Source organism: Neurospora crassa, linkage group V, assembly GCF_000182925.2.
Source record: "Neurospora crassa OR74A linkage group V, whole genome shotgun sequence".
NCBI lineage: Eukaryota > Fungi > Ascomycota > Sordariomycetes > Sordariales > Sordariaceae > Neurospora > Neurospora crassa.
The window spans coordinates 4,320,073-4,341,645 of record NC_026505.1 but is presented as its reverse complement, the minus strand read 5'-3'; the positions used below and the strand labels follow the sequence as shown (position 1 = coordinate 4,341,645).

General features: G+C 52.0%; 8 protein-coding genes and 1 non-coding gene across 9 annotated transcripts; 6 read left to right on the top strand and 3 right to left on the bottom strand.

Annotated features, from left to right (window-relative positions):
• Positions 1-89: 89 nt before the first annotated feature.
• On the top strand, positions 90-1,654 carry NCU17008 (hypothetical protein). Its single transcript, XM_011396536.1, has 2 exons — positions 90-206; positions 284-1,654. Exon 2 carries the CDS (start codon positions 308-310, stop codon positions 1,364-1,366), a length of 1,059 nt encoding a protein of 352 aa, XP_011394838.1. The 5' UTR covers positions 90-206; positions 284-307; the 3' UTR covers positions 1,367-1,654.
• Positions 1,048-2,692, bottom strand: NCU06704 (hypothetical protein). The gene is made up of 3 exons (XM_955791.2): positions 2,403-2,692; positions 2,151-2,286; positions 1,048-2,062 (listed from the first exon to the last, which is right to left on the bottom strand). The coding sequence occupies exons 1-3, from the start codon at positions 2,403-2,405 to the stop codon at positions 1,995-1,997; spliced, it is 207 nt and encodes a 68-aa protein (XP_960884.1). The 5' UTR covers positions 2,406-2,692; the 3' UTR covers positions 1,048-1,994.
• Positions 2,693-3,013: 321 nt separating this feature from the next.
• NCU11118 (hypothetical protein) lies at positions 3,014-4,251 on the top strand. The gene is made up of 3 exons (XM_001728121.2): positions 3,014-3,442; positions 3,506-3,632; positions 3,814-4,251. The coding sequence occupies exons 1-3, from the start codon at positions 3,296-3,298 to the stop codon at positions 3,978-3,980; spliced, it is 441 nt and encodes a 146-aa protein (XP_001728173.1). The 5' UTR covers positions 3,014-3,295; the 3' UTR covers positions 3,981-4,251.
• Positions 4,168-7,473, bottom strand: mid-1 (mating pheromone-induced death-1). Its single transcript, XM_955925.3, has 2 exons — positions 5,423-7,473; positions 4,168-5,353 (listed from the first exon to the last, which is right to left on the bottom strand). Exons 1-2 carry the CDS (start codon positions 6,735-6,737, stop codon positions 4,638-4,640), a joined length of 2,031 nt encoding a protein of 676 aa, XP_961018.3. The 5' UTR covers positions 6,738-7,473; the 3' UTR covers positions 4,168-4,637.
• A 279-nt stretch (positions 7,474-7,752) lies between these two features.
• Positions 7,753-9,489, bottom strand: NCU06702 (yop-1). Its single transcript, XM_955924.3, has 6 exons — positions 9,312-9,489; positions 9,017-9,115; positions 8,718-8,933; positions 8,627-8,652; positions 8,460-8,555; positions 7,753-8,402 (listed from the first exon to the last, which is right to left on the bottom strand). The coding sequence occupies exons 2-6, from the start codon at positions 9,068-9,070 to the stop codon at positions 8,288-8,290; spliced, it is 507 nt and encodes a 168-aa protein (XP_961017.1). The 5' UTR covers positions 9,071-9,115; positions 9,312-9,489; the 3' UTR covers positions 7,753-8,287.
• A 204-nt stretch (positions 9,490-9,693) lies between these two features.
• On the top strand, positions 9,694-9,767 carry NCU15119. Its single transcript has one exon. It is a non-coding gene; the product is annotated as a tRNA-Val (tRNA).
• A 1,239-nt stretch (positions 9,768-11,006) lies between these two features.
• NCU06701 (cephalosporin C regulator 1) lies at positions 11,007-14,538 on the top strand. The gene is made up of 4 exons (XM_955923.3): positions 11,007-11,337; positions 11,487-12,069; positions 12,124-12,417; positions 12,472-14,538. Exons 1-4 carry the CDS (start codon positions 11,322-11,324, stop codon positions 13,967-13,969), a joined length of 2,391 nt encoding a protein of 796 aa, XP_961016.3. The 5' UTR covers positions 11,007-11,321; the 3' UTR covers positions 13,970-14,538.
• Positions 14,539-14,712: 174 nt separating this feature from the next.
• Positions 14,713-16,065, top strand: NCU06700 (alpha/beta hydrolase). Its single transcript, XM_955922.2, has 2 exons — positions 14,713-15,009; positions 15,078-16,065. Exons 1-2 carry the CDS (start codon positions 14,944-14,946, stop codon positions 15,948-15,950), a joined length of 939 nt encoding a protein of 312 aa, XP_961015.1. The 5' UTR covers positions 14,713-14,943; the 3' UTR covers positions 15,951-16,065.
• Positions 16,066-16,329: 264 nt separating this feature from the next.
• On the top strand, positions 16,330-19,125 carry NCU06699 (cation diffusion facilitator 1). The gene has a single exon (XM_955921.3). The coding sequence runs from the start codon at positions 17,381-17,383 to the stop codon at positions 18,878-18,880; it is 1,500 nt and encodes a 499-aa protein (XP_961014.1). The 5' UTR covers positions 16,330-17,380; the 3' UTR covers positions 18,881-19,125.
• Positions 19,126-21,573: the final 2,448 nt, after the last annotated feature.

Here is a 21,573-nt window from a genome sequence, read left to right as displayed (position 1 = left end):
AATACCTAATAGGGTTAGGGTTGACTGTGGTACAATAACTTTTCTTTCGTTGTCTTAGGTGAAGCCTCTTTCCTCCTTCGATTTGCAAATCGAATTTCACCCCGCTGGCATTGCAAACCTTGCTTTTCCCCTCACACTTTCGTTCTCACGAATATCCAAAGTTAAGAGCCCGACAATTTGACGGGGGAAAGTTTTTCTTTGAATCGGTACAGTCCTATCCACCACCAACTAATCACTCCCTCTGATTCACCCAAGGATCACCTCACTGAATGTCGATATCTAGATTTCATCCCCAGTCTTCATCAATATGAGCTCCTCAAAAGCAAAAGACAAGGCATCCTCTGCTGATGTGAGCAAGAAGGGCAAGAAAGACAAGAAGGAGAAGAAAGCTTCCAAGACCGCCAAGGAGGTCACTGCTGCTTCCGAGCCCGCTGAAGTCATTGCGGAGACCGAGTCGGCCTCCAAGAAGGAGAAGAAGTCCAGGAAATCGAAAAATGACAGCAGCAGACAGGATGGGAAACGTAAGCGTGAGGAGGACAACGACGATATGGCAAAGAACAACGATGAAAAGGCTGCTGGCGACGAGGTGAAGCCCTCCAAGAAACGCAAATCGGAGGACAAGTCCAAGTCCAATGACAAGGATGAGAAGAAGAAGGAGGAGAAGAAGACGAAGGACAAGAAGGACAAGAAGCGGAAGCATGGTGATCACCATAGCGACGAAGAGGAGGAACAGAAGGACGAGCCAGTTGTCAAGGTCGCCAAGATTGTAACGGGGGAGGGGGCTGAGCCTAACAAGGCTGAGAAGGAAAAGAAATCTAAGAAGGATGCCAAGAAATCCAAGGGCGAGAAGGAGAGCAGCGACAGCAGCGAGAAGAAGCACAAGGAGGAGAAGAAGGAGAAGAAAGAGAAAAAAGATAAGAAGAGCAAGACTGATAAGGAGGAGGAGGAGCCCGTTGTTGAGAAGGAAGAGAAGGCTGAGAGCAAGAAGGAGTCCAAGAAGTCAAAGAAGGAAAAGAAGGAAAAGAAAGAAAAGAAGGAGAGGAAGAAGGGAGACGAGACCAAGACTACAGAGGCCAAAGGATCGACAGCTACTTTGGCCGCTACCACCACCACAATCCCCAACCCCGCCGCAGTACTCGCAGCCAACTGGAACGTCAACGCGCTCGACGGTGGCGCATCTCGCCAGTCCAAGATGATGAGGTTGCTCGGCGGCAAGAAGCTTGCTGCCGACGGTGCCGCCGCCGCTGCGGCAGCGAAGAAGACGTTCGATGTCAATCAAGTGTCTCAGGAGCTTGAGCAGCAGTTCAAGGCTGGCATTCACCAGAAGTTCGAGACGGGTGGTCAGCGACGCGGCTTGGGTGCATAAGGCGGGCAGTCGACGATGATGATGCCCTGTTGGGGTGTGGGGGGATGCTGTTCGCAGCAGCAGCTGCTGACATTCGTGAGCATAACTCGAAAAAACTATAACAATGATGGAAGTAATCACCACGGGACTCGCAATCAAGACCGATCCCTTTTGCAGTTGTTGTTGGTTTGCAACAATGTTTGGCTTTGAAGAGTTCAAGCTAATTGCTGCTAGCAGAAAATGGGGGAAAGAATGCCCTTTGTTCTGTTTCCATGACCTCCAAATCAGTTCCCTGGCTCCTTTTTCATTGCCCGTATTACCCGTGGTATATATATATGTGTGTGTGTCTGTTACATGCGCTTTCGCTCAAACCAAGCGCTCAAAAGATTTCCCTTCTGTCTCTTCCTCCTCTTGCACCCTCCTACTCCCATGTTGCTTATGCGGATGTCATCGTGACAGCTCCCCCCATGCTCTTCGGGTTTATTGGCCAATCCTGATCGGCCTCAGTGTAATTCTTCAGCCCTCGACAGCTCGTTTTATTCCTCCGTACTGCTAAGCAACCGTAGTTATGGACAGCCTGTCTGAAATCGGTGGGTTGGAAGGGCTGGTGATCATTTTGCGATGACCACGGTAGTTAGTATTCCCGTGCTTAGTTGAGGAACAGACGCGAAAGAACTTCGAAAACGAGACCGCCGAATACGACAAAGCCGAGGACAACTGGAAAGATGAGTTGACTGTTAGTCAAACCAGTGCGTTATGATTTGTGGCTGAGGAGGTGCTGGATGGCCGCAATGGTTCTGCTTACCGAGCCAAAACATTGAGATAGGGGACTTGGGCGCCTTTTCTACGCGCTTCTTGATTTGGTCCTCGGATTTTCCACGACGGGCCTCCTGGTCCTTCTGGAACTTGAGGTTCGCTCGCCTTTGCTGGGGTGTTTGCGCCTGGTTGGAAAAGGGGGGTTAGCAAGGTTGGAATCGATACGCTGGAGCTTTTCTGTCCAATTCTATATTGTTTCCTCGTGAGAGATGTCGAAGGGCTGAAGCGGGCGTGATCGTACCATTGTGTCTGTTGACTGTGTGTTTGTGTGTTTGGAGGGATGGGAATGGAGATGCGGCGGATGGCTGGCGATGTTGGCGCGGAGAAGCAGTCGGGCAGTAAATGCGTCTTATTATGTTTAAGAGATGCGACGATGATGGTTGAAGTGGTGATTGATCCCTGAGTGGCGCAAATAATTACAAGTTGATATCGAAGGGTCGCTGGTCGCCTGCTACATCAAAGGGGGAGCTTTAATCGATTACGATTTTGGGGACAGATTGTCCAATGCACACTAATGGACTTCAGTTTTGGAAACACGAAGCGAAAGTGACCAGCTGCACCTTCCCATCCAGTTGGGGGCAGATCTGGCCATGTGTCGTTGACAGGGCAGCACTTGCCCCAAACTGCCCTGTCCGCTCCCTGAGGTTCCCCTCAATGCCCTGTCGAACACGCCTGGCGCGTGGGCCGCATTCCAGCAGCGAGGGGATCCCTGCAGCGGACGATCCCTCAAATTATAGTGTGCTAGGGTGATTGCCGCTAATTGCCCGCTACGGCTTAGCGGCTTGCGGCTTGCGGCCCGGGTATGAACCGTCCGTCCGGAAGGGCGAGCACCGCCCGTCGCCTGGCGATTTTCGACGACGCCGACGGAACCTCCGAGCGGCTGTGGGTATCGCCAATTCTTGGCCCGTTGCATACGAGACCCGTGCATAGCTTTGAGTCTGACCAATTTCATAAACATACATTGTAAATTTGGCTTCCATCTTGGTGTTTCCCAATTCGCGAACAACGACGTCATAAAACAAAAATCCTCTCGAGGTCTCGCTTCACATCACTTTGAAGTGGGTACAGCCTCATATTCAAGAAGCGAAACAATCAACTATCCAGCCCATCAAATCAAGCAACATCAACAAAAACATGATTTCCAGGACCGCGGCCGGTAGTGCCATTCGCACTCTCACCAGGACTACTACCCAGAACACCAAGCCCTTGCCCAGGACATATCTTCAAGCTCAATCCCAACTGAGGCAATACTCTTCTTCTTCGAACCCGCCCTCGGCAACGGTAGGTCACTGTAACCTCCCGAAGATTTCGAACCAACCACTAACAGCAAAAAACAACGAGTAGGGCGTATTCTACAAGACCTTCACCCGTCCAGTAGCCAAGTGCCTACTCACTGCTTTGTTCGTCTACCAGGTCGTCTACTGGGGATGGTCAAAGCTGGAGGTTGATGAGATCAAAGAGGAGCGTCAGGGTGAGTTTTCATTTTATGCCCCCCCTCCCCCCCCCCCCCCCCCCCCCCCCCCCCCCCCCCTTTCCCGATCATGTCCTCCCTTCCTTTTCGTCCACCCCACGTGTCTCAGTACCAGTATCTGTTACCGGCTTGAATTGAAAGAGAAAAGAGACAGACACTCACACGTTATGAACCATCTCAGCTGAGATAACCAAGCTTGAGGCTCAAGTACGGGCGTTGCAGGTGAAGAAGGAAAAGGAGGCGGAGGCTGCTGCTGCTGCTGCTGCTGCTGCTGCTGCTACCGCCGTTGCCTCGAACACGGAAGCATCCCCAGATTCTCAAAAGAAGAAGGGTTGGGGCTGGTGGTGATGAGGATGATGCTGAAGGAAGATGGCGAGGTGTGGACGTATCCTTTCGGAGAGATTGAGAGCAGATAGATGTCTTTTGCGCACTTCGAGGCTGGGGTGCTCTCGGAAAACTGAAATATCCACCTACCTACCTTTTTGATACATACGGTCGGAAGCATGCATCTTTGTGCCAGGAAGTATTACCAGTTATACGAATGCCAGTAGTATTTGATACATTTTGCGAAGCCATGGCCTCTTGGTTTCCTTAATGAACACCTTTTCTCCTTGGAGAGATTGAAACCACTTCCTGGCTTCATTCCTTTTGGGTATGAACTCAGCATCTAGCGCCTCGTAACACTCCCTCTACATCGTAACCATTAGCGCAATCAGTAACTTCCCATCTCTTTGTATTGTATGTCTGTCCAATCCGTAGGTACCACAAGGGAAGCAAGTGCATAAACACTCCAAACGCTCTCCAACGCTATATCCACAAAACCATAAGGTGTTCATTCGTACCAAAGATACCTACAATTTTTTTATCTACGCACTTTGATACAAGCCCTTTAAAGAAACGACCCGAGCGCGCACAGCCAGATCATCAAGCAGCATAAAGACCGTCAAACGCCAAAACCAAACCCCTTCAACACTGTCCCAGCTCGCAAAAGGACCAGCGGCGCCACTAGCAAGCGAGCAATAAACTCACTAGTACCAAAACAACAATGGTCAGCCCTACCGAGACAGCATCCTTTGACGAGCCTGAAAAGATGTGTGCCGAGCCCGGATAGTTACACACGACCTCGCCATTTGTTTCGTTCTTGATATAGTAGCTCGAATTGAACCCCTTCTGGCCAGGCAGCGGGCAGCCGAAACCCATGGACGACGGACAGCTTTGGACTAGTCTGTAGCACAGGTAATCGCAGGGCAAGACCTCCTTGTACGGGCCGGGTTTGATAAACTCATCGATCCGCGAGCTGCGGCTCTGGAGGAAGGCTTTGCCCAGGACCTTGCCGTCGCCATAGTTTTCTGCGTACAATGACATAGTCGCATTGTCGAGCCTCTCGCCATCGGGGAACGGCTGGCTCATGGCTCGCGGGTGCAGGTAGCTGGCATTGTTACTGAAATCCTCGCAGCGCGGAATGGTCACGGAACACAGCCAGTCCTTGTACGCGGCTTCGCAGTCACTGCAGTTCCGGGTGAGCGAGTAGCGCTGGGTCACCGGCGCTTCGCAGGCGACCTGGGCCAGTGCCTTTTTGAAATAACCCCATGCTTCGGCGGCGTAGTCATCGTAGAACTTGGCCAGAACAGAGGCGTTGCCAAAGTTTGGGTTGCTGGGGACCGAGTAGGCTACCTGGTCACAAAAGGTAAGATTCAAGACGATGTTGCAGTTTCCGTGATCTGCTTGTATTAGCTGCTGAGCCTTGGTCCCGACCTGGCTGGATCCTGGATTCCGAGATAAGAGCTTACCGGACTTGGTTTGGAAATTAGTGGCTTTGAAGACGTGGCCGCCACCTCCAACGAGATTCGGACTCCCTGTGTCGGTCACATTGGTCTTGGCCAGGATCCCGAGATAACTGGTACTTGGCTTCAGCCCGCTGAAGAAGAACTGCTGCTTAGGAAAGTTGCCCTGTCCTCGCTTCGTCATGCCTGTCTGGACCATGTTCGAATACTTCCCGTCCTTTGTAGTTGCAATCTGGGCATTTTGTTCGAGGCCGCAAAAGGAATACCTGACACCGTTGATGGACGGATTAGATTTGTCCTGGGCGAACATGACGTATGGCGGCGTGTTCATTATCCGCTGTTGCTCCTTCTCGTCGTTACTATCAGTCAAATTATGAGTGATGAGCAATGCGCCCTGGGAGTCGCTATCAACCCAGATCAGATCAGCATCGTCATCCACGTTATAACTGTAGTAATAACCGTCCGTGGAGATGGCGATCTTGATGTTGTAAGGCTTGTCGAAGATTTCCGCCACGTTGGGCGCATGTACACCAACATATACGTCGGTCGTAGTAGTGAAATTGTACATGATAGCACCCTCATTAAATACCATCGACACTTGAGAGTTCGAATCCGCGCCCGGGCCTGGTTCCACGTTATCGGTCGATGTTGACACATACAGTGTCAGCTGCGGTGGAGGCTGTGTTGTCTTGGTCGCATTGAATGCTTGAGGTTGCAAGCATGTGTTTGCAGAAAGAAACAGCCGGCGAGCACCCTGTTGCCGTTTCCCCAGCTTCTGTTTCGCGGAGGCAAGATTCAAGTCCACAGAATCTCTGTCCAGGCCTTTCCCACTCAAGTCATCATTATTCTCGTCTTTCTCATCCTCTTCAGCTTCGTCTTCGTCTTCGTCTTCGTCTATATCTTCCCAGGTATGTTCTTCATCCCTCAGCTCCAACTGTACAACCTCCAGTTCCCGCTCGGACAGCTGTGACAGCTTGAACACGAAGCGCTCCGTATCCCCCTGACGAACGTTCAACTGAAAAGCCTCGTTGTTTATCAAGGCATTGGTGTCTCGAACTTGATCACGTCCGATGATACTCCTATCGAATGCGGCAAACTCGGGTTCGTACATCTGGTCGAGCGGGCTTCCCAAGTCTGAGACGGAACCTTGGGAAACGTCGAGGTCGGAGTCGACATCGTCTAATAGCAATATGGGCGGTGCATCTTCGAGCTCGGCCGCGAGAGCACAATCCAGAGAGAAAAGAGTGATGTTGAAAACGACGAGAAGAGATAATGCGATAAAGGACGCCGCGAAGCGCAAGTGCAAGGGGCCGAGGTGCATCGCAAGCGCGCGCCCTCGAGAAGGGGCGCCGTTCGTGGGCGAGGATCTGTTCAAACTTGTTACCAATGTCAGGCCATCGATCGGTAGATCGGTTAGCGCAAACAAGGGCAAGGGAATGCCCGGGAGAGATACGACAACGGTTCCTTGATGTTCTCCGGTCTGAGGTTGTCCGTTGGTGTCACTGGACGAGCCACTTTGATCAGGACACTACGGCTTCGTCGACTTGCTGGCGTTGAGCCGTGCGGTGTTGTAAGCCAAACGAGTAGCGTTCAAGCTGAACCCAAAATTGGGATCTTGTTCAACACGTGTAGGCGATGGAATTCGATCAAGTAACCCGAGGCAAGTCGAAGTGCCAGGGATAGTCGCCGTCGTCTTCGGTTTGAGTTCGAGTAGGGTATTAGATGGATAAAAATCGGGTTCCGAGTTGCGGAGGTGGTTTCTTGGAATATGAACGCGCCCAGGCCGTTTCTGCCTTTTCCAATCTTTTCGATGCCAGCGCTGATACCTAGGTACAATTAACGAATGTTTGAGGTCGGCAATTATGGTTTCCCCTGGGTTTCAAATTTCACCCGCGACCTCGAAACGAGCTGAAGCATGCGCGCTCGAGGTCGTCAAGACAGAATATCAGTGGATGTTCTTGATTGCTGTGGTCAGCAACTGCCCTGCCCGGCCTGGGCAACTTTTGGCAGGTGGCTACCACTGGAACTAGTAGGTCGGTTGTTAGTGTCAAGTACCGTTAAAGGTATTGTGGTACGCTGAGGGTAGGGAGAGGGGAGCGTATGCCGATTACTGTGTACCTCTAGGTTTTGCACCTGCTTAACAGAGCTCAAAGCTCGAGCCATCTGATACCTACCTCTAGATAGTGTTGTACATCCTGTCGAGCTGTAGTTTTACGGGCAGCAGCCATCCAAATTGATGGCTTCCAGTGGATTTCTGAATCACGGAAAACAGCAGTGTCGTTGGCCTTCCGCATACGGTACTTGTAGTCATATGAAGAGATATCGATTGCTCACATCGGCGAAGAGAAAATTGAGGTGGCGCGGTTATGCTTTCTATACGTCGTCTAGATGTCAACAAAACCCTTCCTGGGCTGTCCTGGCCAGCAGACATACATTGCAAGCATGTGGTGTGCCCCATTGCTTCGTCTACACGATGGCCAGCTATGGGCCTTTCACGTCGAACACATCTCAGTGTTTCAGTGATAGCAACCCCAATGCAAGGAATGCTTCATTACTGCCACTTATTCAATCGTTAGATACCAAATATGTCCCTACTTCTCTAGACGCATCAGGCTCAATCATCCTGCCACCATCTTCTGTAACCACATGTCCTCTTATAACCACCTCATATCTCCAACATTTCCAGTTAACAAACTATCCCTCTACCCCGATTTTGTTGTGATAATCTTGCACGCGCGTGAATGGTTGCCAACAAGTCCAGCGCAAAGACTTGATGGCCGTGCATCTATCTGCCTGTGTATCCTCGGGCCTCATTCAAAGCGGCACACTTTGTAACGAGCGGAAGAGGCCCGGCAGTTGCCCATAAGACGCTTAGTCAGTGTGGACGGCGTCAGCCTTGGCGCGGAGGCCGCTGGCGGTGGAGCCATTTTGGAAGTAACGGCCAAGGGTGGGGGCGAGGAAAGAGCGGAAGATGGTCTCGGCGCCCCTGTTGACATATAAGCTTGTCTTCTTGAAAGTCTGATAGAGGCGGGAAACCACTTACTTGAAGGTAGGAAGAGAGAGCCAGAGGAGGAAAACAAACTTGAAGGTGAAGTAGAAGGGGAACCAGTAGACGACGCTGATCAAGCTCTCAATGACGCTATAGCCGCGTGGTTAGATATTAAGCGCACCAAGTCAACATCGAACGCAAAGCCAAAGTGGAATGCTTACGTGAAGAGAGAGAAAACAACCCAGTACTGTGAATGCGGTGGTTAGCATGGACACCATAGGCAAAGACCTTATCAGGCATATCCCGACTTACAGTGAGCCACTGGGTATCATCCTGCTTGGAAGCGGTAAAGAGGGCATTGAGCGAGTAGTATCCGGGGAGGACGAAGCCAGCGAGGTTGGTGAGGAGCTGGCCGCCGAGGTTGAAGATGATCAGGAAGAAATAGAGAGCAACGAGACCGATGACGGCATAAGCCTTGGGAACGCCGGTGGTCTTCTCGAGGTTGTTGAGGGTAGGGTACTTGGACAGCTATTGAGGCAGGTTAGCAACGCAAAATCCAACGACGCCGTGGCCTGGCCGACATGTCTGCGATCCGGCTGCGGTTTACGCACCTCCTTATCGAGCTGGCCGATGTACTGCTGGGCGCGGTCCTGAGGCGAAGACATTTTGAGTGTTTGGTGCGGTAAGCAAGTCTATCGATCTAGAGCTAGCTGTGATGTTTCGACGTCAGCAAGATGCAAAGTTGAAGTTCAGGGGAAAATCTGAGTCGGAACTGGCGGGGAAGCTGAAGCTGTGACAAAGTGGGTTGGGCAGCTGGGAGGGCTGGGCCTAAAAATCGCAGCCTGCTCGGTGAACACCCGCACCACCGGCAGAGAGGTGACGGGAAGCTGAGAGAAAATTGCTGACCTGGCTTTCGAATTCACCGTAACGATGCTGTGAAGTGCAATGTGTCGTCTGACCTTTTGCGGTTAGGGGTGATGCTATCGTGGAAATGGCAGTTGGAGTGTGGGAACGGGTTGAAGTGGGCTGTGGGCTGTGGGCACAACGAACAATGACGATTGATACGTGTGCATTCAAAAGGGGATCATCCTGTTCTCAACCCGAAACTTGCCCTGCCCGTGGGGCCGCAAAGCTTCCTCCCGTTATCAACTGCATCTGACTGGTTCCAGAGCCCAGTGACGCCACATCGGGAGCTGTTTGACCAGGATTGGTAGACGAGAATATGGTCGAGGAATGGCTTGAGCGTACGGGTGATAAACTTATTGACTTTTGGCTAAAGTCATCAACAGGTCCGATGGTGTAGTTGGTTATCACGTCAGTCTAACACACTGAAGGTCCCCAGATCGAGCCTGGGTCGGATCAACATTCAACTTTTTCTTTTTTGTCCGTTGCACATTCTAACAGTCTCTCATTGGCCTGATGCATCTCCTTCTGTGCCTCGCCTAAGCTGCGAACGGCTCGTTTTTCTCTCCATTTTGAGATCATCATCATCCTGATATAACTTTCTCTTAACATTTCATGGATCCACACAAGCAGCTTACCGTTTTGGTCGCTTCTTCCCGCTTCTTGTAAACATCTACCATGGCCAAATGCGGCTAAACTGTCACGGTATCCGTCCAATCTTCAATTGGCCATGGAGGTTCGAAGATTTGGGTAGTAAGGAGAGTGCGTTACTCTCTCGAGGTTGCCTCGCCTGCTCTACTCACTTTGCGCTTTGATCTTTGAGACAGGCGGCCATGACAACTTGTGGACGTTTGAAGTTGAGTATCAGAACTCATGACATGGACCAACATGAAGCTTTTCGAAGCCCCGCGATACCGCTACTAGCGTTTTCGTGCAATCAGCTCCACCTCATGCGGGTGGGTGTCGGCCGCCGCATGTGCAGCGCACTTCACATTTACTAAAGAAAAGTGTAATCCTCTGCCAGATGGCTCACCAGGAAAACAACCAGTTTGATCTCTCCAACGTATCTATGACCAATATCACTGAGGGAGAGATCAGTTTCCCCTCGTTCTGCGAGCGGTCAGACGCGAACATGCTTGCCAAGTCAATGCTGGCGCAGTCTCTCGTCAACGGAGTGAAGTACAGTGTTTGTTCTGTGATCCTATGGCGGGATGACAACTCCTGTCAACCAGAAACGCAGCCAGGCATCCAGGGCAGTAATTCATGGTGGAACGTCATGGTGTAGTGTACCGGATGTCTGGAGTGACTGGTTCGGAAAAGGCATAGTATGTCGATCAGGCACACATCTAGACTCTAGTGTGTAGCCCAGGAATGGGCAAAACATCAAGGAATTCAGTGGGAGCGGAATGCGCAGGTGTTCTGGTTCGTCAACTGCCCGAATTCCTCGAACAACAAAAGGAAAGTCAACAACAGTCTCGAACAGGCAAACGGCCAATCAGACGGCATTTTGGTCCCAAGCGGGTCTGCATGGAACGTGCGGGGGAGCAGCTAGCTGCCTTTGACTTGCAGTGGTTAAGTTCCCTGCCGCAGCCTCCAGTGGAACGTCGCTGCACGTTGCAGAGTCACGGCAGCCCGTCCGCAAGGCCGCATTGAGGTACGTTCCTAGCGCTTTCATGTTTTGTTGATTCTTTCTGTACTCCGCTCCCCCATACAAACCTCCAAACAAAATGTGCGATTGACCATTGCCTGCAGCGTCGACATCGTCATTGAGTTTTCTTACTCGCGCATGCACGGCACTGTTACTCGCGACACGTTCCGCGGTGCGCTCCCGACCCCATATCCGTTACCTTTATTATTAGCCCGGCCTGGCCGTGTTGGCATCCGCCAGGTTTGGAGTGCTAGTCGCCGCCACCACCACCACCACCACCATTTATCCTTGTGTGTACTTGGGATACCCAGCAGAGCTATCAGTCTGCACGCCTCGCCCGCCATACCATCACAACACGGGCGCTGATGGACCCAACCCACGGTACGCCCCTTCAAGTCTTATACCGTCTTCTGTTTCCCCCATTCACGACATTGTCATCTTCCCATCCTGGCCTTCCCTCGGTCTCCAACGTATCTGGGCGCATACTTGTTACGCGACGCACCATAGCGGTATGCTTACTGCTTGTACAGACCCTCTTGCCCTCACGAAGGCGAAAAAGCGGCCTCGCTCTCAAGGCTCAACAGCTTCCATCCACAGCGCCGCTACACAACCAAATCTCGATCACGCGTTTACTGACGTGCCCGAAGTTTACCAATCTCAATGGATTCCAAACGACCACGGCCGAACCCGAGAACTTGGCCACCCGACCGCCCAGATGCTACAGGACAACATGGTGCTGGCCTCCCAGTTGCACACTAGCCGCGAGTTCGCCATGGATTCACAGGTCAACGCTTCGATGCAGAACGTTCAATACCACGACAGCCACAGTATGAGCCGCCAGTCTTTGTCCGCCGACTCCTTTGGCGGAAACACCAGTTTTGTGGAGGACAGTCAGATGGTGGACCATGACGGCAACAACGACCACGGTTCCTACATCGGAATGACATCGCAATCCAAGGGGGGGTCACGCTCAAGTGCGAACAACGAAGTGGAAATGCGTCAGCTATATGTCGCCAATAAACACAGGAATCTTCAGGAGGTTGCAGAGGAGCTGCATGGCAACGAACGCGGTCCCCATTCAGAACGAACCCGCCAGGTTTTCGCAATGCTTTGGTACGTTGGTCACATGGGTAAATTTGTCAAGACTGTGGGCTAACAAGACGACAGGATCAGCCAAGTCTGCTCAAAGGGCAAGGGATCGGTACCCAGAGGGAGGGTTTACGCCAACTACGCCTCCAGGTGTGCCACCGAGAGGATAACAGTCTTGAACCCTGCCAGTTTTGGAAAGCTTGTCCGGGTTCTTTTTCCAGGACTGAAAACTCGTCGCCTTGGTGTTCGAGGAGAGTCAAAATATCATTATGTCAACTTTCAGCTTCGCGAAGACCAGCCTGATGTGCGAGATGTCTCGACTCAACCTCAGGTTTCCCCAGCGGAGGAGCAGTCATTCTCCCAAACTTTCAAGTGAGCAACGACACCTGGACTTGAACGCTTTTATCCTTGCTAATTCTTCAGTAGCACGGCACCGGACAATACAAGAGCCACCGAACGCCCTGTACTTCCCACGCCTGACCTGGGCCAGCAACCGGAGACCCGGGTGAGGCGGCCACCAGAATATGTTCACAGCCTGTACAACCAAGTCCAGGTAGCCAACATCGACCAGCTGAGCACGACGGCAACCAAGACAGTACAGAAGCTTTGTTTTGCCGCCGAAACCGAAGAGTCGTTCCAGCAGTCTGACCCGCTCGTCCTACCAGGGATCGAGCCGTTTCTACCCAAAAATACCGATCCGGACGCTGCCAAGTCGCTGGCTGCGCTCTACCGGTCACACTGTACGTCTTTGGTAGAATGCATCCGGTATTGTAAAGAAAAGACTTTCTTCCACCTTTACACCTCATTCCAGGGTACTCTCACAATGCCGGTCCAGAAGCTCTTCAGCAACCCGGCTGTCGCACCTTGGATAGAGGAGTGCGATTTTGTTCTCTACCAGCGCATGATGCGCATTGTCTCGAGCTTGGTCCTACAAGTGGTTCCCAAGACAGTGCTCGATACGTTGAGAAATATAGCAGATAAGCTCGTCCCACACATTCGCGATTCCTTTCAAGGACAGCCTCCTCACGTTCTCAAGGCCAAAGAAGCACCAGCAACTCTATTCGCAGGCTTACTGGATAGAGTGCTCCGTGTCAACCTTACCGCTCATGCTGCCGCCAACATGCTGTCGAACCCAGCAAACCGCGACCTCATGTACATGGAATGGATCAACATAATCAACCTAAGAAAGGTTGCCGAAAGTGTTCCATTGAGGGGCATGGATGATGTAGTGAATCTCCTTCTCAAAGAGATGCGTGACCTCTTAGACCCGGTCAATATTCCATGGGAAATCGAAGGCCTGACGCTACACGGAGAGATGGCGATGCGCAATGGTCGGCAACCCCAGGTAGGAACCCCTGAGGAATCCACTGCCTCGAACGTTTTGGATCGGTGGGTGAGCTTTCTTCGCTCCCTACCTTCGCACTTCCCCTACGCATCACATACCGATATTGTCTGGTGTGTTCAGCGATTGGGCACAGCCGTAATGAGGGATATTACCCTAGGCCAAGGCAAGAGTTTTGGCTCTTGGTGGGTCACCAAGTGTTTTATCGATGAGATGATTCTCTTTGTGGCAGAATATGGTGGATTTCTCAAGCAAAAGTCGACACACGAGTATACTTCCCTTGTCTCACAGCAACAGGGCGCAAGCAACGAGGCAAGCAACGAGGCATCCAGATATAGAAGTGGAAGCGATGATTCCAGCGCATCTCGAATGTCCGAGTCGCAGCCAGACCGGGCTCGATTTCCGATGCCTGCATCGACAGCGACCCAACCGTCTGTCCACGACGACAGCGGTATAGGTATTCGGACACCCGATGAAGATTCTCCGATTCAAAAGTTTGGCTTCCAAACAACTACTGCGAACTCGCAGGATATTTTCGCCGGCACGGAACTGCAGGATGAGGACCATTTGCCAGATATTTAAGTGCTCGGCTGGCAGCACAGCGGGATAGGCTTTTGGGTTCATTCTCGATTTTTTTTTCTTATTAGGAAGGGGGGGTTTAGCTGGCGGTTATACCTTGATGAATCTCTCTTTCTTCTACTATTTACATGACGATATGAAGCAATGAGGACAGAGGCTAGGAGGTGCTGGGTTGTGCGGATAAGGCGTCATTCGCCACATGTTCTTATCGTCGGACATCTGGGTCTGCTTTTCTGGGTCGGGGAGTCATGGCTATACCTGGGAAAGAGGGAGTGTTTTGTTTGGGACTGGGTGTTCCAATGTTCATGTTCATTGTTACAATGTAGGGATACAGGGAACACCAAAGCGTCGGTTTCATCAGCAAAGGATCCAAAAAGAGGAGGCGTTATGCAAGCATTTACGTGTGGAGGTGGCGGGACGGTGTCTATCCATTGCGATACTCGAAATGAGCATTGATTTTTTTTTCTTTCAGTTCGCACAAAATTGTTTGGTCCGTATCTTGTGTTTTTTGGTTGTTTTTAGATGCGTTGGAATGAAGTCAATTCCTTTGATTCTCGGAGTTTCAAGGCACCGACCACTGAATCAGGACGGCTTTACATAAGGTACCAGTAGTGATCAAAGCTGCTACGTTGGTTGCGGGTGAGCAGGCTTGGCAACTTCCACGTTTCCATGCTCTTGTAGCACGTGAAGGCGTTACGAAAAACACTGCCTTTTTGGGAAATGATCTTATATACGAAACCCCTCCGTTGTCAACGAGCAGGTTCTCCTCCGCCTTTTATAATCTCGGAGTCTAACCGGACCATAACCCTCGTATCTCATCGTCCGAGTATACCGGCGGCGAACTCAGCTCGTTTCTCTCCTGGCCGTCGCTCGGACAACCTAGTACTATCGACGACCGGAGTTTTATTCCCGATTCGAACCAATTCTGAAGGCGTTGAAGACCCGGCGGACCAAATTCTACAGTAGAAGCGTACAGTATGGCAGTCGAAAAGGAAAGCACTCTCGAGGTCGAGGGTGCATCGTTGTATACTAAATCATGGGAGGTACGTATCACGCAACTTCCAGACTTGAGCCGCCTCAACTCTCACTTACACGACAAAACGCCACACAGCCCGAAGGGCCAATCAAAGCGACGCTCATCTTCATCCACGGATTCAGCGACCATATCAACCGATACTACGGCTTCTTCCCGTCACTCGCAGCGCGCGGAATCGCCGTTTACGGGTTCGACCAACGCGGCTGGGGACGCAGCGTCAAGAAGCCAGCCGACAGGGGCCTGACCGGGCCAACGTCCAGGGTCATCGCCGACATGGTGGCCTTTATCGAGCCGCACCTGTCCGATGCCCCCGGGGCGCCGCCCGTCTTCATCATGGGCCACTCCATGGGTGGCGGCCAGGTTCTCACGCTTGCCTGCGACGAGCAGTACCAGGAGCGCATCGTCAGCCGAGTGCGGGGCTGGCTGCTGGAGAGCCCCTTCATCGGGTTTGCACCCGAGCTGAAACCCGGTTTCATCAAGGTGTACGGCGGCCGATTTGCGAGCAAGATTTTTCCACATCGGCAGCTGGTCAACAAGATCCCGCCTGAAGACCTGTCACGCGACCCGGAGGTTCAGAAGAGCATCGCGGCGGATGAGCTGCTCCATAACACCGGGACCTTGGAAGGTTTGTCGGGAATGCTGGACCGCACGGATGGCTTGACGCGGGGAACGATCAGGCCGGTTGGAGGAGAGAATACTAAGATCAAGGCGATCTGGCTTGGCCATGGTTCGAGTGATAAGGCGACAGATTATAATGCCAGCAAGCGGTATTATGATCGTGTTATTGCGAGCACGGTGAAGGATAGAATGTTCAAGCGGTATGAGGGGTGGTTTCATCAGTTGCATGCTGATGGTCCATGTAGTGAGGAGTTCTACAAGGATGTCGGCGATTGGATCTTGGAGAGGAGCGAGGATGCAGATTCGGGGAAGTTTGAGGCCAAGATTTGAAATGGAGCTTGTAAGAGTATATAGGACAAAGACAATATGGACTGCTTGACTCCAGGCTCCTGGAAACTACATAGCATCAAGTTGGTTAGAATCATCTACTATATCTATCCTACAACTCGCGATGATAGATGGTCCATTTTGTGGTGTTGGAGAAGTGCTCTTGGCCCGCCGTTACAAGCACAACATCGGGCACTTCTAGTGTACACCCCGCCAGCCAGCTAACATCGGGATCGCCTCGGCTTGAAGATCTTGAAACAGGTCGTAACGCTTCCGATTAACCCCGAGTTTGAACTGGGCTTGCCATTCAGCTTGAGCATTAGCCCTATAAGTATGTGTAGAGCCCATTTTGACTTTCCCCTTTGCCTCCCTTTTTGCGATCCTTTCGAATCCGACCTTGGCAGTTCGAGTTGCTGTCCACTCCGGTGTGGGTGGTGGCTTCTTGGTTACTGCCCTGAACCCTGATGATGTCCACCATAACCGTTATCAGATCATCCAGTCAAGATGACGACCCTCTTTTCCAGACTCCAAGCCCATACTTACACACACAGATTTGCATCTGCGCTTTCCCATCAACTACGATGCTGATGGGATCTGGCACCTACCCTTCCAGCATGAGGACAACGAGTCAAAAGTGTCGAATTGACCAACCCGATACGGGAACACAAGGAAACACGATGACGGCGTACCAGCTATCTGAACCCCCCAGGCCAGCCCCGTTGTCCAGGCAAACCGCCATGCCGATGCCCCTCTGATATGGAAATGTCGCTCGCATGCAGGGCAACGCGAGTGGATTATACGTACACAGGAATCACCTCCAGGCATGGAAGATGCAACGTGTGGAAACGAATGGTTCAGGAGAACTTGTCTTCGCTTCCGATCGCGCCTTGAGCGCCATCTAACAGAGCGATTCACTACCTTGCTAATCTACCTCCCGTTGGTTGTTGTGATCAATCAACACAGCCGGCTTTCTTTGTTTTCTTTCCCGGGCGGCCTCACCCAACCAACCTCTCATCGGTCAATTGTTGATCGGCCGGCGACTTTCCAATGGACTCAGCCCCCCGTGCAGGGCCCCGCCTCCCCTGTAACCAACAAGAATTACTTACCTCTATTGGATCCATGTCGACAAAACTTCCCTTGAGAAATCAGCGCGACTTCCACTTCCGCGACTTGGCAAGCTCAACAAGACTTCGTTGTGGCCTCCTATCCACTTACGGTTATCGATTGACCGCCGTCTCATACGACCTTCGGAGGTTCAGCCCTTTATCCTAGACGTATATGTTACCCCATGCATCCTTTCATGCAATTCGGTGCCCTTCACTTGTAAATACCGCGCGTCCTACGTCCTCCCACCAACACCCCACGTACCAACCGAAACCTTTTTCGAGTTTAGTAGGTTGCGATCTGGTTGAGACGGCACCTTAACCTTCACCATGGAGCCCGATCTTTCGCACAGCATTTCGCATCACCCGCACGCCTTCAGAACCCAATCTCAGTCGGCCAGCTCGATATCGCTCCCGCATACACATTCCCATCATCGACACCACCACCATCACCATAATCATCAGCATCAGATGGGCGGGTCTGAAGCAGCAGCCAGTAGTACCGGGTGTGAAGCTACGGATGGAGACGACCACGGCGTAACCAGGCACCGCGACGTCGAAGTGGAGAGCCAGCGAACCGGTCGCCTCCCGCTCGTCAGCGCCGAGCACGATCCCTACGGACTATCGCAGCGATACAAGACCCCCTCGGAGCTAGCAGCCATCAAGGCAAACACGTCTAGGAAGCGCGATGCCGCTCGATCCGACTCCGATTCCGCGGGCGCTGCCAGCACGGGCATGGGTGAGGCTTTGAAGTCCGGGCCCAGCTCCAAGGGACACGGACACGGGTCAAAGTGGAAACCGTCCATCGGCCGCTCTGCTCTGCAAGCCCGCCGCGTCCGGGGCTTCTACGAGGCCCAGAACGAGACCATCGAGCGCATGCTCAAGAGCGTGGAAGAGCATGTCGCCGAGGCGCGCCAGGAGCAGGGAGATGATCACCTGAAGTTCCAGATTGCAGTCTGGGGCTCGCTGGTCGCCAACGTCACTTTGACGGTGCTCCAACTCTACGCAGCCATTTCTTCGGGCTCGCTTTCGCTCTTCACCACCATGGCGGACGCCATCTTCGACCCGCTCAGCAACGTGACTTTGATCCTGACCAACCGGGCCGTGAAACGGGTTGACCCTGCTCGTTTCCCTTCGGGCAAGGCACGGCTCGAGACGGTTGGCAACATCACCTTCTGCTTCATCATGACGGCCGTCTCGGTCGTGCTCATTGCTTTCAGCGCGCAGGACCTGGCGAAGCACGACAAGGAGGCGGGTACCAAGGATTTTCATCTGCCCTCGGTTATCGCCGTGTGCGTCGCCTTCGCCACCAAGTTCTCGCTCTTTTTGTATACCTGGTCGCTGAAAGACAAGTACAGCCAGGTGCGCATCCTCTGGCAGGATCATCGCAACGATCTGCTCGTCAACGGCTTTGGTATCCTCACCTCGGTCGGCGGCGCCAAGCTGGTGTGGTGGCTCGACCCGGCAGGCGCCATTTTCTTGAGTGTGATTATTACGGCCATCTGGCTGCGCACCGCCTTCACCGAGTTTTTGTTATTGGTGGGCGTTACGGCTAGCGTCGAGATCCAGCAACTGATTACCTATGTGTGCGTTACGCACTCGCCCTTGATCAAGCAGATCGATACGGTGAGGGCATACCACTCGGGCCCGAGGCTGATTGCGGAGGTCGATGTGGTCATGGACCCGGATGCAAGCCTGATGGAGACGCATGATGTCGCGGAGGAGTTACAGATGAAGTTGGAGAGCTTGCCGGATGTGGAGAGGGCGTATGTCCATGTTGATTACGAGACTACGCATAAGCCGGAGCATGCTTACAAGAAGGACTTGTAGGTGTTTGGTTTGTCTTGTGTATGAAGGTGAGCTTGGGCACAGCTATTTGTTGTTTGTTCTAGTAACGAAGAGCGAGACGATGCTCACGTTGGGCTACTTTAACGATCATTGATATATATGTTCTGAGATGTAATGGGTTATCATGTGTTACTGCTTGTCTAAATACCATCTACTCGCCTCTGGTGCCTTCGCAACTGCCACCAAGTGTCCTTGAAAAACCACAATGTGATCCGCCGTCATCTTCGTTCCCCTCTCCTTGCGAATCGTTGTTGATTGTTAGTGAAGAGCCATGGCTCGTCGGCCTGTTGGATGCCTTTGTTGCGAACTGAAATCGAAAGAGATGAAGACTGTGCTGCGAGTAAGATGGCTCAGCCATATTGACACGAGCTGTTTGCAAAGAAAATGAAGACGACAGAATCTCATTCGTATTTCAGAAAGGCCGTCGTTGTAATTGGACATGCAGAGTGAGTTGGTCAAGGTTCTAGAGCTTCTCCTCGTTCTGGATCAAGGGGGAAAGCTTCGGGTTAGGCTACTATTCTTCCTCGTAAGGCTCGGATCTAACGCTACAAGTCCCAGCGGTATCAATCAAATATTGTCTGCAACCCACCACTAAGAAGCTCGTCGAGGGAAGAATCGGGCATGAGTAGATAGGACAGAGAGAACTGTTCCTAATTGGAAGGCAAGCTGTCTACATACCACAGTAAGTATTTGAGGTCCCTTGAGTGCAACCCTATCGTATAGATTCGGGCCATCCGTTCTTAGGTTCTAACGAAATCAAACACAATCTGTAAGTATACTGTCCGAATATGTGCATGTAAACCCGGGAAAAAAAGTGAGGAGACGTGTTGCTACCCCGGAACACTGTCAATTCGATCCTTCCTCTGCCCTATCTTTTCTATCTATCTTTTCCAGAGCGCTGGAGGGTGTGGATGTTCAAATCACCATCTTGCATACAATTTCTGGAGAGCATGAATGTCGCAGTAAGTATGCTTATAGACTATACCTGGTTCCCAGGGAACCTAAAAACGGATGGCCTGATTCTTTGCGGTACTTATCTTTGCGGTACATTTTATGCCAGCAAAAAGGAGTGTGGAGAAGTGCCACCATCCCCCCCGGAGTACCTACTGTCATTTGATTCAGTTTCTGTGGAGCTCTCTCTTTTCCCACCAGTATTTTTTTCTCACATAGAGCGCTGGAGGATGGAGACATTCAAAAGCACACTCAGTCTTGCATAAGATTTCAAGCGGGCAAAGACACTGTGGTATACATCGTACTTACCTACAGACTATGCCTGTTTTTTATTAAGGAACCTAAAGAAACGGATGGCCCGACGTTGTACAGTACTTCGCCTTCGAAAGCAGAATTCTGCTCATTGGTTGCTTAAAGGGTTGACACTTGACAGGTCGTGCCCAATCATGACAGCTGCTGCGGGGAGAGCTAGGCAGGCACAACATGAGCCCTGGCTAGGTGGTGCGGGGATGGATCAGATGTGAATTGATGCGGGGTAGCTCATGTACGACACCGTAGGGCAAATTAAGTGTCAGCGATGGTCGACCTTAACGAGTGGAGGCAAGACAGTAGAACTGTTATCAACGTCCTGTCAATCTGTCAGACCCGTGTAACGACGATGAGTGTATCTCATTGTATAATATATCACAAAAAAAGATGGTGAGGGGGCGGTATCAGGCAGGCTCGCATCTTGACGGTTTTCGCCTCACTGGGCACTGGGCAAGCTAGGTTATGAGTGGTAGTGGAAGGACGGAAGCGGTCTGAAACTGGCAAAACAAGATGCTGAAGGTGTTCATGGTGATGAAGAAAGTTATTTGATCAATAAGGGCGAGAAGTCTACGAATTTGTAGGACTATCCATGGGGTAATACTGCATAATGCAAGCCAATTCCCTTTCAGAGATGCTGGATGCAAACGCCATGTATCACCAGCAGCGAGACATTCACAACGGCTCTTGGCATCCAACTGTGTCGGACTGTGTTCTTCCTATCCTCGAGGATGCCCAACCGCGGCCTGTTCACGGAGGAGCTGACGACTGCCAATATCGAGATGGGAGGTCGTTGTGTTGCCCTTGCTGCTTTGGGCCACAGGTCAACATGCATTGATGCCGTGAGGCTCAGGGTCCACAGCCTGTCGGAGCATCGGGAGCTCTCGCTGATAGATATGATATCGATGGGGAGTCATAGCCGAGTGATCGTCTTTTTTGCCCAAAGGTTTACAGCCCGGGTCATCTTCATCGATATCGGCCGTTGTTCCATTCAACTGTTGCCAGAATAATGGGCCCGCTCTCAATGGAGCCCTCACGCTGTGACTGGAATGCAATTGAGGCCACAGCAGGATGCAATGGCGTTGAAGCGACCGAGGGAATGCCATTGCGCTATCACAAGCCAGGGGGAAAAGAGAGGCGAAGGTGGTATCAAGGTCCTCGTCCGGGTGGTTGGAAGAAGAAAGAAAGGAAGAGGCCCAAGGAGAGACCCTTGCAACAGTGACGGGACTCCAGTCATCTCTTCGTTCAGTTGCCGAAGAGTCCACTTCTCATCCTCAATCGCAATGCGCACCGTGACCGGGGCCTAACCCGAGGGACTGGAGTCACCGAAGAGGGTCCGGGTCTGCGCAGCGTAGCTGGGCAAGGTACTTACCCCTCGCAGCAATGTTGCCCCGCCAGATGATGGCATCGAGTGCGCA